Genomic DNA, 16739 nt, shown 5'->3' with positions numbered 1-16739 from the left:
TAAACATCATTATTATCAAGACAAATTCCTTGTGTAAACATAAGCTCTGGGTATCAGCGGTATTTAAAATAATTACAAAAATGCCAGAGTGTACATAACAGCAATGCATTAATCAAAAACTATTATAAATTTGTAAAAACAAAAAATATATTGTAATTGCTTTTTATTGACAACGTTCTCCAACATGCTGCAGTCCTTGGTCTCCTGGAGGAAATACATTAAATTTGGCTTGGATCCTCCTGACCATTTCTCCTTGCGTAAATAAACATTTTCCCAGTCCAAATATATAACCAAACTTTTTTTTACTATTGGAAAAGTTTTACGCCGCGATGTAATGGGCGTCATTACGTCATGACGTACACCGGTCCTACTTTCTTTGAATGAAACTAAATTTCATTCACTAAAAATTGTATGTAATAAACCCAGAAGGCGGTTACATTCAGCTGATCATGGTTACATAAGTGAAACCGGAGAACTTTGAACTACTACGAAAAGTAGGTCACGGCAACTTCATCGTGTTTGTGTGTCAGAAGAATCTCACGAGAGAGACCTAAAGCTGGAAATGTCGTCTGAAGTGTACGACTGTATCGTCATTGGCGCAGGGATCCAGGGGTCCTGCACTGCCTATCAGCTGGCCAAAAACCAGCAGAAAACTCTACTGCTGGAGCAGGTCGGTTACAGCATGATTTGCAGACTTATTATTCATTCCCAAATGTTAGAACAAATGTTAGAAAAGTACCTGTTTTATCTTATCAAGGCAGAATACTCATCTAAAACAGTAAGAAAATGGTAAGACACTGCATTAATTCTTGTATATAACACTTGGGCTCGACTGTTGTTTTTAGTATTATTATTATTATTAAGGCAATGCACATCCAGTGGTATTAGCAAAGACTATAGAATTACAAGGACTGTCATTGGTGTTCTTCGAATTCCCCCTTTTCCCCAGTTTGTTCTGCCCCACTCCAGAGGGAGCTCTCATGGCCAGACCAGGATCATACGGAAAGCCTATGAGGAATATTTCTACATACAGATGATGCAGGAAAGCTATGAGCTCTGGGCTCAGCTTGAGGAAGAAGCAGGTGTTGAGCTGTACAGGTGAGTGCGTCTACGCATCTAATGAACAATGAAAACATTTTCTAACCCCTATGCAACATGTAGACACTGGAAAAACAAGTGTGCCCCACAGTCTGCGAATGATGATGATAAGGGACTAGAATGAAAATGCACCTTTAAAGTTATGGTGAGTGCTATGCAGGTTTCGATGTACAGCGTGTAAAGTACTTCAAAACTTGTCATAGAACTCACCATATCTTTAAGGAGCATTTTCAGTCTAGTCCCTGAGCATCATCTGTAGACCGTGGGGCACACTTGTTTTTCCAGTGTCGGAGAGGTCTAATGGATCACAAGTGGATCAAGCCCACTCAGCCTTGATGCAGAATCAGTCGCCGCTATCCATCTCAGCTCTCTGACGGATGGGTCCTGATGAGAGGCCACCTGTGCCCTTGAGCATCCCAGAGACTGCTGGGCAGGGACTGAAAAATGTGTGGAAGGTTTTGAAGAATGCTGGATTTGTTCTGTTCTTTTCTTCCTATATAGATATTTGCACTACTTAGATGGCACTTGCTTTCCAAATGAGTGGCAGTTGTTATTACTGGTTTGGTCAGGTCTAGTTTTCACACGGGTGGAAGTGTCTGTTGTGTGAATGTGGGGGTTATGCAAAGACGTTTACGCTGGATGCGTCTGTCACAAAACCCATTGGAATAAACATTCAGTGCCTTCCAAAAGTTTAAAAACACTTTTAAGCAAAGTGGGGTTTTTGGATAATAATTCTGTATCATTTCTTGGAGTAAATTTCTTTTTAAATGCATATGGCAACATTATCTTAAATTGAAATATACACTACCATTTAAATGTTTGGGGTCAATATGATTTTTTCATCTTATTTTGACCAAGGCTGCATTTATTTGATTAAAAATACAGTAAAAACAGTAATATTGTGAAATGTTATTACAATATAAAATCATGTTTTTACGTTAATATATTTAGAATTTTCAGCAGCCATGCTTAAGTGTCACATGATCCTTCAGAAATCAATTTATTTTGCTGCTCAAAATTTTTTTTTTTATTATTATCGATGTTGAAAACTGTTGTTCTGCTTAATATTTTTGTGCAAACTGTGGTACATAAATTTTCCAAAGAACTGAATTTATTTGAAATGGAAATCTTGTAACATTATAAATGTTTTACTTTCACTTTTAATCAATTTAATGCATCCTTGCTGAATAACAGTATAAAATCTTACTGACCCCAAACTTTTGAATAGTATACACATCAAAATCAGTTGTTTTTTCTGAAGATTATTGATTAATATCAGCACACCTTTATAGCTTTACAGTTTGCCAGTTAAGGTTATTACACAACAGACCAATTAGAACACAGTTTAGAGATGCTTTATTATAAATAGTCCTAGTCATAGTATGTATTGAATTCATTATTGAAATATACAGTAGTTTGTGTTGTCCATTATCAGTACAAAGTCCTCACAAAATGATATAGATTTATGCTGAAATTGTGCAAAACCCCACTTTGCCTAGGGCGTTTCATCCCTGACACTGTTACAGTTGCTGTTCTGACTCTTATTCTTGATTCATTTTCTTTTTACAATAGATGGGATTCCAGCAGCTTGAACCACCAACTGTTATTTTACCCATAGAGCGACCAAAAAGGTCAAAATTCATAATAAAGCTGTGACAGACAGCACAATGATAGATTTAGCTTTAGCGTGGCAAGGTGTGCAACGAAGGTCAAAATAAATGAGGATTCTGCAATTACAGACGTTCCTAACTATACAGGATTAGAAGTAGTTAAAAACAGCAGGCAATTTTAAGGTTGTGTAAGGAAATTATTCTATGCATGTTTGATTCGGTCAGTATTAAAATGACAAATTAAAAATACATCTTTGAAACACTAATTTACCTCAGAAAGGATGTTGCCCCACCATTATGTGACCTGCCCCTTTTGCTATTAGGGACAAGGGCCTTGACAAATGCTGCATGGAGTCCTTCTTTCAGTGTCCCAAATCAAATACACACACACGCACGCAGTGGGGGATTCAGTCATAAAAATCTCTGATGAATGACTTGGACCTGTGAACTCGTGCTGCCCATGCATCATGATGGCTGGCAGATGAAGTAGGCCTTGAAAAACAGTATCCACAGAAAACAGCACGACCATCTATCACACATTGTTGATTTAAAACCTGTGTTCCCAACCTCTCATCCATAGTGCCATAACTCCTCACATTAAGACACCTGCATCACAAGCAGGCGCATACGGCACTTTGCACAATTTACACATGCCTCAAAGCACTTCCATCTAAATCAAGGTGCAGCTGTTCAACATGGACACGTAAGTCATCTTATGCACTTCCCTTCGCAGGCGCACAGGCCTACTGGTTATGGGTCCAGAGAACAGCGAGGGTTTCTCACGCCTACAGGCCACGATGCAAAGCCACAAGATTCCCAGAGTGGTTTTGGAGAAGCAGGAGTTCAGCCAGCACATTCCCAATGTGAATCTCACCGACGGGAACGGAGCGCTGATAGACACCCTTGCCGGGGTGCTGTATGCGGACAGAGCCCTCCGAGCTGTACAGGTCAGCTGATCATATACACTACTGCACAAAAGTTCAGGGTCTGTAAGATTTTTTGCTAGAAAATGATACTTTTAATCAGTAAGCACACATTAAATTGATCACAAGAGACAGTAAATCATTTATAATGTTACAAAAGTACAATTTTTATTTCAAAGAAAACGTGAGCTTAGAATTATACAGTTCTATCTCCGTTTAGGGTAGTTCTGAGATATTGAGCATCAAAGTTTTTACATCCCTGCTGTTTTGTGATATGGAACCTTTTTATTTTATTAATAACTACTAACAAAATATCTTTTTTTTACAAAAATAACACCACACAGGCATTAATAAACACCTAATGGATAAGATTGTCAAAAACTCAATTTCGACCAAAAGTGGAGATAGAACCTTATAATTCTAAGCTCATGAAATGCTGTTCTTTTTAACTTCCTATGATATCATGATATAACTTATTATGATTTACACAGAAAAATATTAAGCAACACAACTATTTTCGATATTGATCAAGAAATGTTTCTTGAGTACCAAATCAACATATTAGAAGGATGAAGGATCGTGTGACATTGAGGAGTAATGATGCTGAAAATTCAGCTCTGCTATCACAGAATAAAAAATAAAAAAGTAAATATATTAAAATACAATAAATTAATATTTCATTATATGACTTTCCTTAAATTACAGTGTATTCTTGCACGTAAAAATCGATCAAAAGCATAAAAATCTTAGTGATCCCAGACTTTTGAACGGTAGTGTAAAATGAGATATTTTTTTTTTCTTGTTTTAGTGAATCATATTATTAAAATATTTATTTAAAAAATCTCTAGGAGGCTGTTGGAATGTCACACGTCAATCTTATATTTAGCTTGGCAGCTCAAAGCTATCAGATGCTCATCTAATTATGTATGCAAAATGAATAGCCTACATTTGCTACCATTCCAAAACCCCGCTTTGGACCGACTGTGTTTGATCACATCCTTATAGAAGTATCACTGAAATGTTCTCCTCGTGGGAGCCACGGAATCAGTTTTAGCTCACTTGGCAAAGAGGCATACAGACTGAAAAAGAATAACATGATATGACTTTCGGGTATAATTTCAAGTGTAGACTTTTTATTTGACATGTTAGATTCTCTTTTTATGATAAATGCTGTTATTATTATTCAAACAGTTATTTTGGTTGCCAGATAAGAGTGCTCAGCTCTGTTAAAGCAATTCAAGTAGTGTGAAATAAATTCAGTGTACTGTGGAAATAAATCTCTTAGTGTGTGAGACTCCTAAACTTTCACTGTGAGAAATGTTCTTTATGTACATAACTGTACTTCAGTGTCGCCTTCACTGTGCTTTTTAAAGCTCTCGAAGATAAGATATGGCTGCAAAACTTGCTTGTTAAAGGCTCCTTACACCCTATCTAGGGAATATGGCCATGCACTTTTATACACAATGCCTCTCTGGATTCAATAAGCTCTGCCTACAGCAGCTACAGAGTGCAGTGATAAGCTCCCTGTTGGCTCTCACTAAGGAAACTCTATTATCTCTTGCCCGAATCTGACCAGATTTTTCCAGTTTTAACTGATCCCCGTTGACATCTCTCTGTGTCAAACTCAGCCGCTGTTAAATTTTAACCAGGCTCTCCTCACTGACTGCTCTTATTAGGGTTTTCGGTCTTCGATGAGCTGTTTTGAAGAAGTTGAACATCCTGTAGTCAGATTGAAGCGCTTTAATCTGCTTGTGCATGTGGTGTTTGTCCGTGTGTGTTCTCTCAGAGGCTCTTTCAGTCCGGTGGGGGTGTGATAAAGGACGGGGAGAAAGTGATTGACATCACGCCTGGTGCTGTGGTCAGTGTAACCACAGGCTCTGGAGTCTACAGAGGGAGAAACCTGGTGATCACAGCTGGACCCTGGGCAAACAGACTACTGACACACACTGCACTGCAGCTGCCACTCAAGGTGCATACATGCAGTCATCTTCCTCCTTTCATTCATTCATTCTTTCATTTACTCATCTTTCTTTCTTTCACTCACCTACTTTCTTTTTTATTTCAACCATTCACCTTTCATGCATTGTTCATGGATCCATGAATTATTAAATTAATTATTATTAAATTAATTAATTACATCTTTCATCCTTTCTTATTTTCTTATATTTCTTTCTTAACCTACTTACCCTCTTTATTTTGATAATTCATTTATTCATTCATTCTTTCATTTATTTGCTTTTCCATCCATCCATTCATTTTCTCACCTTTTCTTTCTTTCTTTCTTTTTTATCTTTCCATCTATTTGTTATATTTTTATCTTCACCCTCTCTTTATTTCGTCTGTTCATTCATTCATTCTCTCGTTTACTCACTAGTCACTTTTTCTATCCATCCATCCATTAAATTTTTCTCACCTACATTATTTATTTTTTATTATTCTTTTTAATATACTTTCTTTCTTGCTTTCTTTCTTATGTGATTAATTACTCACCTTTTAACATTACATCTTTCATTAATTCATCCATTCTTTTGTCATATTTCTTTCTTTACCTATTTACCATCTTTACTTTGTCAATTCATTTATTCTTTCTTTAATTTATCTTCTTTTTACATCCCTTCATCCATCCAATCATTTTCTCACCTTCTTTCGTCCGTCCGTCCGTCCATCCATCCATCCATCCATCCATCCATCCATCCATCCATCCATCCATCCATTATTTCATTAAATATTTCTCATTTTTTTATGTTTCTTTCAATTACTCATCTAAACATAATTTTTTCATCTTTCCATCCATCCAGTTCTTATATTTCTTTCTTCACCTACTTACCCTCTTTGTTTCTTCTGTTTATTCATTCATTTTCTCAATTACTCACTTTTTCAATCTATCTGTTCATTCACCTTCTTCCTTTCTTCCATCCATCCATCATTTAATTTTTCTCACCTATAATTTCTTTCTTTCTTTCTTTCTTTCTTTCTTTCTTTCTTTCTTTCTTTCTTTCTTTCTTTCTTTCTTTCTTTCTTTCAAGGCATCATGGAACAATATATCAGTGTGAAATGTCTGGGTTTGGAAAACAAGTTCTGAAAAATGTGAGCGTGGGAATATATAAAGCATATTGACTACCAGCCATAGCTTGTGAAACACACACAGCCACATATAGATTGATCTGGATTACACCCCTGGGCAGAATGAAAAGTGAGTTATTTGTGAATGTACAGAAACCACCTCATACTCACCTACCAATCCTATAAACAGCTCCCAGAGTCTCCAGTCCACAGAGATCTCTTATGTGTCAGCCACGAGAGAAGTGATGGAAAAAGTACTCTGTGTTAGTTAAACTCCGAATTGGACCTAGAATTGGAATTGCATTTTTCAGGATAGCACAGGCTTGAAAGTCTGCGCTTGGGTGAGCACGACAATATATGAGCAATGAATTTTTGCACTGGTGAATTTTTATGGTCTCTGAATGAGAAGACAGGCAGGAATATTCTGAGCTACTGAATCTTTACTCCTTATTACATTTACCCTGATGTGAGCTCAATATCAGTGTTTATATTCATTTGTAATTTACATGCTGGTTTTTATCTGTAATATGGGTCATTTCTTTTTGTGCAGGTTGTAAAGATTAACGTTTGCTACTGGAAGGAGAAGATCCCAGGCACCTATAGTGTCAGCCAACGTTTTCCATGTTTTATACAGATGGAGCCGAAAGAAGGGGAATATGATATTTACGGCCTCCCGTCCAATGAGTATCCAGGACTAATGAAGGTGAGTGACAGCAGGGTTGCTGTTTTTAAAAGAACAGGTTTGGTTGGAGCCATGGCCAAGTGGTTAGCTAGCTTGTGGTGCTCAGGTTGAAGTCTGGCTTGCGTCAATCCAGATCCTGTCAGTGTTGTTATAGATTCCTAAAACTAAAACTATTAATAATAGTTTCCATTCAATGAAATAAAGCTGAAATAAAATATAAATATGACATGGACAACTTAAAATACTTCAAACGAAAATTGGCTACTGAGATATCTGACATAAGTTTAAGTTGAAGTACTAAAATTACTAAATCTGAAATAAAAATAAATTAAAGCCAAATATACACTACCGTTCAAAAGTTTGGGGTCAGTGAGAATTTTATTTTTATTTTTTGGAGGAAAGAAATCAATACTTTTATTTATCAAGGAATAATTAATTTGATCGAAAGTGACAGTAAAGACATTTATAATGTTACAAAAGTCTTTTGAACTTCCTATTCATCAAAGAATCCTAAAAAAAAAAACTAAAAAAACTGTACAACTGACAGACCAACAACTGTTTCAACATTGATAATAATAATAAATGTTTCTTGAGCATCAAATCCTCATATTATACTGATTTGTGAAGGATCATTTGACACTGAAGACACTTACACTGGTGATGCTGAAAATTCAGCTTTGATCACAGGAATAAATTACACTTTACTGTATATTCACACAGAAAACAGCTGATTTACACTGGAATAATATTTAATACTATAACTGATTTTTGTTGTATTTTTAATCAAATAAGCGCAGCCATGGTTAGCAGAAGAGAATTCTTTTAAAAGTATTTAAAATCGTACCGACCCCAAACTTTTGAACGGTAGTGTATATATATAAAAAAAACTGCACACACAACAAAATTAAAATAAAATAAAATAAAAGGTAATTTAAAATATTAATAAATACTATAATAGTATATACATTTAAAAAAAAAAACTGGTTCCTGTCCATGCCAAATGGACAAAAGGGTCAAAATACAGGTTAAACCACTTCTTTAGGGACCGTTCACACTGAACATGTTTTTTTCATTGCACCGCGCTACTTTTCCATTGTTTTCTTTGTAAACGCGCTAGACGGACATGTTTGACCGTTGCACTCGCGGCTCACGTCTTTTGTAGCAAAATGTGTCTCTCAAGTTAAAAGTTGTTAAACTTTAAAAAAAAACTCATCTCAAGACCTTGTGGTGTTTTTTTCTTTCCACTGACCTGTGTCTCGTGTTTTTAACTGCAAAAACACGTTCTGTGTGAATGGCCCCTTAGCCTGCTCTTCTATTTGTCCGATGTTTTTAATTTTAAAAAGCACTTCTCCTGGGCAACAATAGATATAGCCTACTCTAAACCACCATAACAATATGTACCACAGACCATTGCGTTACTGTAACCGCCTGCCCACATCTCATAAAAAAGCCACAAAGATTCAACACCACAGTGTTTCATCCTTTGTTAATTAATCCACAATTCCCTCATGTAGCAATACAGTACACATGATCCACACTCAGAGAGCTTTCCTTTCAGAAACCGAGTACATCAGTGACTCTATAGCTCTCCGAATGGATACATGGTCCTTGATGCTTTTACAGAAGCAGAGAAGAAGCACTCTCCTCTGGTCTGTGTTCTCCTGGTACTAATGGCTCGGTTTCAGTATGCAGGAGAGCCCAGCAGGAGTCTTCAGTCTCATCACACTTAGCCAGGCTGAATGGGAGAGCACAGATGGCTGTGTCATGTTAGATGCATTATGTCTGCTCTAGTCGCTGGAGCCTGCCTTCTGCACGTATATCTGCTGCTCCTCCAAGCATACCGAGCGGTGGATCACAGATCCGTAATGTATCATAGGTCAGTTTGGCTTTATGGATCATAGTGTGCATGCATGTGTCTGAGCAGGTGTGTTACCACATGGGCAGCGAGACTGAACCGGATGAGCGAGATAAACAGACGGATAGAGGCGACATCGATATTCTCATGCGCTACATCACCCGCTGTCTCCCTGGGCTGGTGCCAGTGCCCGCTGTGGTGGAGAGCTGCATGTACACGGTGAGTGACTTCATTGCTCGTCCTTAGGTGCCATCACTGATCTGCCAGACCAAACTTTCTTTCTCACTTAAGGAGTATTTGAATGTGTTAAGCCCGGCTAGATCGGCCCAAAGTCCGGCATCCGATCAGCGGGTGAAGGTCTCTGCGTGTTACTGTCTTTTCTCGTGGCAAAGCATTTTTGATTAAATGCAATACATTTCTCATATGAATTCTCTCGTTATTTCATCTGACTCCATAAATGAAAAGGTTTTTTAATGATATCTGTACATCATTAAATATAAGCGAAAGTTTGACTATTCCTTTTAACTCTAATGAAATTATATCAAAGTCAGATAGAATAATCAAGAAGAATTTATTATGTCAGGTAAATTTATCATTCCAATTTCATAATCAGTTCAAAGATAATCGATACAAAACATAAAATTCTCTGGAATAAAGAGAAGACGAACCCGACATTTAAGAAATACATGAAGCTGAGAGATTCGGCCTCTCTTAGCCTCACGGGCTCATCTGAAGTACAGAAAAGGCCCCGAGCCTTTCTGCTACATTTCATTATATAGACAGACCCCATTTCATATGTAAACATGAGTTCACAGTGGAAATTCACCTTAATCACCGTCCCAGACTTACTGGGGGCAGAAGTTGATTTACATGGAACCATTTGCTAACAGTGGGAATTTGTATTGAGTTCACACCTTCTGAAAGCAGGAGGGTTTTAACCATCCACAATCCTTAGTGTGTATGTTATCTCTAAACTCTTAAAAACCTTATTACCTTTTGTTTTACTTGAAATGAGACATTTGTACCAGTCGCACTGAGACATTTCAAATGATACTAAACATGTATAATACTCGATGATAATCATTCACATTAAATGATGTTTTATTAACAAAGTTCGGGAGGAGCACGTTCAGATAATTAAACCTAATTAAACACACGTGGAGCACATTCAGATAATCAAACCTAATTAGACACGAGTGGTGCTTAATCAACGAGTTAAGCGCTGTGTATATATACAGCAAACTTACCTCCGTTCATTGACAGTTTAACAGCATCCCTCCACCACCCCATCTCCTCACTTACAGTCCTAATACTCTTACAACAACGGGGGGAGTACTCTGGGTTCGGGCAAAATTCCGAGCTCGGAGCCCTCCCCCCGGACAGCACGCCAAATACGCATAATCTTTACTCTGTTTAATTGATGTAAGTGTGAACTCGTGAAACCATATAGATTCTTGTGTGAGTTTGGGTGATCTTCACATGGGGAATGAGGGGGAGGAATGTATATTAGGATGAGGGAGGTGAGACCTTCGTCTCAATAGTGCACGAGGGGGAGTTCAAATGTTAATTTTCAGCAAGGTCCTTTGTCTATTTGAGGAGTGGTAGTTCCTCAACCAGTTTTTCCAGTCTTACAAATGCATGGCTCATATTTTATTCTGACATGCCATTTGATTGAACGGTTGCTGGAATTGAACCAAGCCATTAATTTCAGTTGTACATGGGTTTGAAATTGATTTTTTTTTTTTTTTTTTTGACTTCTAGACACTTGGAATTACACCGTCTTAACCAGACATGACCTGATATGGTGAAAAGTGATTAAAGCTATTTCTTTCATGTAAATCTGACTTTTGTCCAAATCAGACATGACCATGACAGGATATTTTGTGGGATGCTTGATTTCCGTTGCTTGAAGACCCGTGTCTCATAGCAATACAGTGAACCTCAAAAATGTACAATTCAGCAAATTTTAACCCCATCCCCAAACCCATTTTCTTTAATGTAAGGCAAAATACAGTGTCATGAAAAAGAAAACATTTTGAAGGGGTCATGACATGAGAAATCAAAACTTCCTTGATCTTTTGTCATATAAGAGGGAGAGGTCTTTGTACCATTAAAACATTCTGCAAGTTTCATAGTTTAAAACACCCTCCTCGTTATAAATGAAATGAAATGTTATGTTGGATATGTGATCTCACACAACCAAATAAATTTGCATATGACTACATTTAAAGCAAAACATTACATTATCAAACCATAAGCCCCGCCCAATGGCGTTCACTCTGACACTTACACTGACTCTGTCTACACTGGATACAGAAGCCCATTTAATGTTTGTTGACGCCCAATTACTTGTCGCTGGAAACTTGTCGCATCACATCTGAGTGGGTCACAGTGTTAGCCTCTCATTGAAAGGCACATTATGCAAGTTTCGCCACAAGAGGTCGCTTATTCAAAACAATAACAAAAGGTGGAGCTTAATGTCGGCGTGGAATCCTGGGAGTTGTCGTCTTCACCTCCACAGCCGATTCAATTCACAGTATTTTATTTCATTCTAATGAAACAGCTGCAACAGCTGAATTACTACTCGTACATGTCACTTAATTTGACGAATTAAATATTTGGGGTAACGCAGTGCTTTACTTGTTCGATATTGATCCATATCGGAATATCATATTAATAAAAGCTGGATGACTTATGTTGCTAAATGCAGATAATTTTTAAATATAGTGTATGGCAGAGAAAATGCTGTATTACTATTACTACAAATAAAGCTCTTTCTGATTATGCCATGTTAGCCACAAAATAGTATTGTTTCTGGACTGCATTTATATGGACTGCGTTTCTGAGGCATGCATGGTACAATGTTACTCGCGGTAAATCGAGAAAACAAGAGATTCAAACAATAAGAACCATGCTGTGTATGTAAGAAGCCATATGCTCATGCTTGAGCTATAACAATGATTAGTTTTCTGTCTATAAGGTATCCGAACAGTTGCTCAACTGTCTGATAAAAAATCTAAAAATGGGAAATCGAGGGTAACGTGGATATGACGTCATTGACGCAATGACACAAGCTGTTACACTGGTTAAAATTGCGCATTTCTCTGGATTTAAACGTTGGGAAAAATTGGGAAAATGTAAGTTCACAAGTCAACAAAATATATTACATTGATCTAGTGGTTTTTGGATATTTTAATCCAAAAAGTGTGCATATAGTGCCTTTGATGCATCAGTACGTCAAAACAGTAAATTCTCTCAAAGCAGGTTTTCAGTTTTTAACTTTTGCATGACCAAGGAAAGTTTCCATCCAGATGGGTGAAATGAGAAAATAATACAAACACAGCTTTATAAACTGCCCTGTCAGGAGTTCCACAGAACACCTGTGAGCACAGTTCAGTATTAAAGCCAGGAACTGAGTGGAACATTAGTGGAGCAGTTCCCGAGAAGCATGCTGCACAGAGCTGTCTTCTTCTTCCATACAATTTACAGAACAGAACAACATCTCAGTCAGCCAACCACTGCATCGATTGCTTTCATACTTCAAAGGAAAAATATAAGTGGCTCGAAATGAATCAAAACAATCATTTCTGCTGAACCGGTCTCTGTTTGTAGTAATCAGAAATGACATTTGTTTAGGACGAAGTGAAAAAGCGTCTTTAGAAACAAAACAACTGTTCAAAAGTTTGGGGTCGGTAGGATTTTTCAATGTTTTTGAAAGTAGTCTCTTGTGCTCATCAAGGCTGCATTAATTTGACACAGTAAAAACAGCAATATGGTTAATTTTTTTTTAAAGATTAGGTTTGAGTATATCTAACATTTAATTTATTCCTGTTATTCAGCATCATTATTCCAGTCTTCAGTGTCACATGATCCTTCAGAAATCATTCTAATATGCTGATTTACTGCTCAAGAAACATTTACTCTATCATTATTATTATTGTTGAAAACTGTTGAGCTGCTTAATATTTTTGTGGAAACTGTGATGCATTCTCTTATGAATAGAAAGTTCAAAAGAACATTTGAATTTATTTGAAATAGAAATCTGTTCAGTGTATCAATGTAAAAGTTTTTACTGTCACTGTAATGTGTCCTTGCTGAATAAAAGTATTAATTTCTTTCAAAACAACCTTTGAACGGTAGTGTACTATATGTCCAACGACGTAGTTAAAATTAAAGTTTGTCATTCCTCAGTCAATTTGTTCATCTCTTAAGCTTATCTTACATTTTTAAGTTCAGTTCAAACAGTGCTCATAATTCATGCCGTGTGCATGTTCAGAGTACGGAAAGGTCACATATTTGCAGAAATAATTACAATCTAGTCTTGATGTTTAACATTCCCCTGCTTCGTTGTTTGTAGGTCACACCAGACCACCACTTTGTCCTTGATTCCCACCCAACCTACGGCAACATCATCATCGGTGCTGGATTCTCAGGTCAGTTCGAGCTCTAATGAACTCTGTATACTCCCGTCCCTGTAAAACACAGGCACACAGTCACAAAGACTCAGAAAGGTGTCTTAACTTTTTAATGAGGGAATGGAACAGGGCGCTGGTGAAGGACAGGAAGCGAAGCCCCCAGTGCGGGGGGCTTTTATCGTTTAATTAAAGGCGGTTGCTGGCTCCCCAGGCGCCTGCGTGCTCCCGAACCCGCCTCTCAGGGGGCCAAAGGGTTCACCTGACATTTGTTCCATCTGTTCACATCACCTCCTCCTTAGACTAATTATGGGGCTAATTAAATTCCACTGGTAATCACTTCAGAGAAGCGCTGGTTAGCAGCACGGGGCGCGGATAGTGGCGTTTGGTGGAAGAAGGGGTTAGGAGGAGAGAAATTCAGTATTATGGCGGCCCTGCGTAGCTATTCATCTTGTGATGCATTGTCTCCAGTTAAAGGAGCTGCTTTGGAGGTGTCACGGAAGCATTGTGTGGCTGCCTCACTTTACCGGTACCGTCCCATTGCTCTGGCACATCGCGCACTAATGATTTATGATATATATTCTTCTGCCTTAATAATACATTACAACTCTGATAGGAGCAGAGGAATGCTCACTATTAACCTCTCCCCGCCTCTTCTCATTTTATTGTCTGCCATAATGACAGTGCTTCGCCTTCCCGCTGCTCTCCTGCCCTCGGCGCAGCTGTTGTATTTGCGGCTTGGGAAAAACTAAAGGGTGCGAATTGGATCAGTTTCAGGGGCAAACACACAAACTACAGAGCTTGGTCTGGAAGTTGCCCTTCTTTCCATTCGGAATTTGTCTCAAGACAATCTCCGAGCTCAAGGATCTCCGGTTGCCATGGATACCCAGTCACATCAGTGGGGTTTAAGCAAGAACAGAAGACCCTCCATGCGCACATCTGCCGGTCAAAGCCATATCCACTCACAGACCAGCCTTGCAGACTTCAAACAGCCACCCAATCCGCAAAGGCAAGAGCTGAGCGCGTCGGAGAAGAAGAATGCAGCGCATTTTAAACATCTCACCCAGCTCCATCTCCATCTCTTTCTTAAAGGGATAGTTCACCTGAAAATTCAAATTCTGTCATTTACTCAACTGTATTCTTTCCGCTGTGGAGCACAAAAGGAGACATTCTAAAGATTGTGCTGGTTGTTCTGTTCCATCCAGTTACTATAAATGGGAACTGAAGCTCTTTCAAAAACATGCAAAAGTATTATAAAAGCAGTTTTTATAAACCATGAATTCTAAAGTCATAGAATAGTTTTGTGTGAGGAACAGACTGAAATTCAACCATTATTCACTCATGATTTGAATTTGAGAATCGTATCAGTTTGAATCTAGTTTTGTGAACCTAAGCAGCTGATTCATTAAAAAGAAAATCACTTAACTATTTGTTCATGAATCAGATATTATTATTATTACTCCCATTAACTCAGGGATGGATAATATCAAGATTTTCTTAGAACTTCAAGAACTTAAATTTCAGTCTGTTTCTCACACAAAACTATCATATGGATTCAGAAGTCTTTGGATGCAGTGTATATTTCATATGGGACACTTTTTATTATATTTTTATGGTGCTGTTGAGTAGAAGCTTAAAAGTCTCTGATCATTGTAATTGCATGGAAAATACAGACAAGTACACTATCATTCAAAAGTTTAGAAAAAAATTTATACTTCTATTCAGGGAGGACAGATTGATCAAAAGTGACAATAAATACATTTATAATGTTACAAATTCAATTTCTATTTCAAATACAAGCTGTTCTTTTAAATAATCTATTCATTTTTGAATATTGAAAGAAAATGTAATACAGTTTCCACAAAACTATTAAGCAGAACGTAACTGTTTTCAATAGTGATATAATAATAAGAAATGTTTCTTGAGCACCACATCAGCATTTTAGAATTATTTCTGAAGGATCATGTGACACTGAAGACTGGAGTAATGTGAATGAAAATACAGCTTTGCCATCACAGGAATAATTTACATTTAAAAAAAAGAAAAAAGAAAACTTATTTTAAATTGTAATAATATTTCACAATATTACTGTTTTGGTTTTTTAAAATAAAACAACTGCGGCCTTGGTGAACATAAGAGACTTTATATAAAAACATTGAAAGATCTTACCGATTTTTGAACAGTAGTGTACATTATTACTTATTTCTGAATGAAAGATTGGTATGGAATGACATGAGGGTGAGTAATAATGACAGAATTTTCATTTTAAGCTAAATATATCTCTTTAACACAACAAGAACCATGATATAATGAAGCCTCTGATAGTCCACTCAATAAAGGAGAACAATATTCTTAATTTACTGTACCATTTTGCCAAAACCCACCCAAAAAATAAACGTCCCATGACAGCGGGTGTGATGGTGCCAGCATGATTGGGGGTTTCTCTCTCTCTCTCTCTCTCTCTCTCTCTCTCTCTCTCTCTGCTCTCTCATGCAAAGGCGTTCTGAGTCAGACCATGGACGACAGATAATGGCTATTTATAGAGGTCCATTGTACATTCCCGTGAGGTGCGGTTCTTTTACCCCAGTGGATTGAATGAATGTCAAATCCATCCTATGATGACTCACCTCTTAGTAAATTTTTTTTTTTTTTTTTTTTTCATTCTTTCTCCACAGGCCACGGCTTCAAGTTCGGCCCTATCATAGGGAAGGTGCTCTCTCAATTGGCCATGGGGCAGGTTCCCTCACACGACCTCTCACCTTTCGGTATTAAACGTTTCCAGTCCCAAGCCAGATCTTCACTTTAAGTCCAAGACCCTACAATGACAAAGCTGCATTTTATATATTAATAAAACAGAATGTTGATGTCTGACTGTGCTATGTAATTCATTAACCAAGAACACTGTAAGGAGGCATGGTGGTCACCGTGATTTTGCCAAGACATGTTCCTGGGTCGACATATTTTGTTGATCTTGGAACAACATTCCTGTCCGAAAATTTAGTCCTAACCCTATCCATAACTAAATGGAAATATCAATAGAAACTATAATAGTATCTCAATTATACTAAAATAACACTGATTCGACTACACATTTCT

At 37.5% G+C, this 16739-nt stretch overlaps 1 protein-coding gene across 1 annotated transcript; it reads left to right on the top strand.

Annotated features, from left to right (window-relative positions):
• The first annotated feature begins 460 nt into the window (after positions 1–460).
• pipox (pipecolic acid oxidase) lies at positions 461–16516 on the top strand. Its single transcript, XM_056263437.1, has 8 exons — positions 461–670; positions 950–1098; positions 3442–3655; positions 5418–5600; positions 7245–7397; positions 9301–9450; positions 13589–13664; positions 16319–16516. The coding sequence occupies exons 1-8, from the start codon at positions 563–565 to the stop codon at positions 16447–16449; spliced, it is 1164 nt and encodes a 387-aa protein (XP_056119412.1). The 5' UTR covers positions 461–562; the 3' UTR covers positions 16450–16516.
• Positions 16517–16739: the final 223 nt, after the last annotated feature.

This window comes from Rhinichthys klamathensis, unplaced genomic scaffold, assembly GCF_029890125.1.
Source record: "Rhinichthys klamathensis goyatoka isolate OS25496 unplaced genomic scaffold, OSU_Roscu_1.1 h1tg000206l_1, whole genome shotgun sequence".
NCBI classification, from domain to species: Eukaryota; Metazoa; Chordata; class Actinopteri; order Cypriniformes; family Leuciscidae; genus Rhinichthys; species Rhinichthys klamathensis.
Note: the sequence above shows the minus strand (reverse complement) of the source record. Positions and strands in the feature narration are given on the sequence as shown.

Bases quoted from the DNA above. Each gene is read 5' to 3' on its own strand.
- pipox (XM_056263437.1), top strand. From the start codon at position 563: ATGTCGTCTGAAGTGTACGACTGTATCGTCATTGGCGCAGGGATCCAG. The intron at 671-949 runs GTCGGTTACAGC...CCTTTTCCCCAG, and splicing joins AAACTCTACTGCTGGAGCAG to TTTGTTCTGCCCCACTCCAG. The intron at 1,099-3,441 runs GTGAGTGCGTCT...TTCCCTTCGCAG, and splicing joins GCAGGTGTTGAGCTGTACAG to GCGCACAGGCCTACTGGTTA.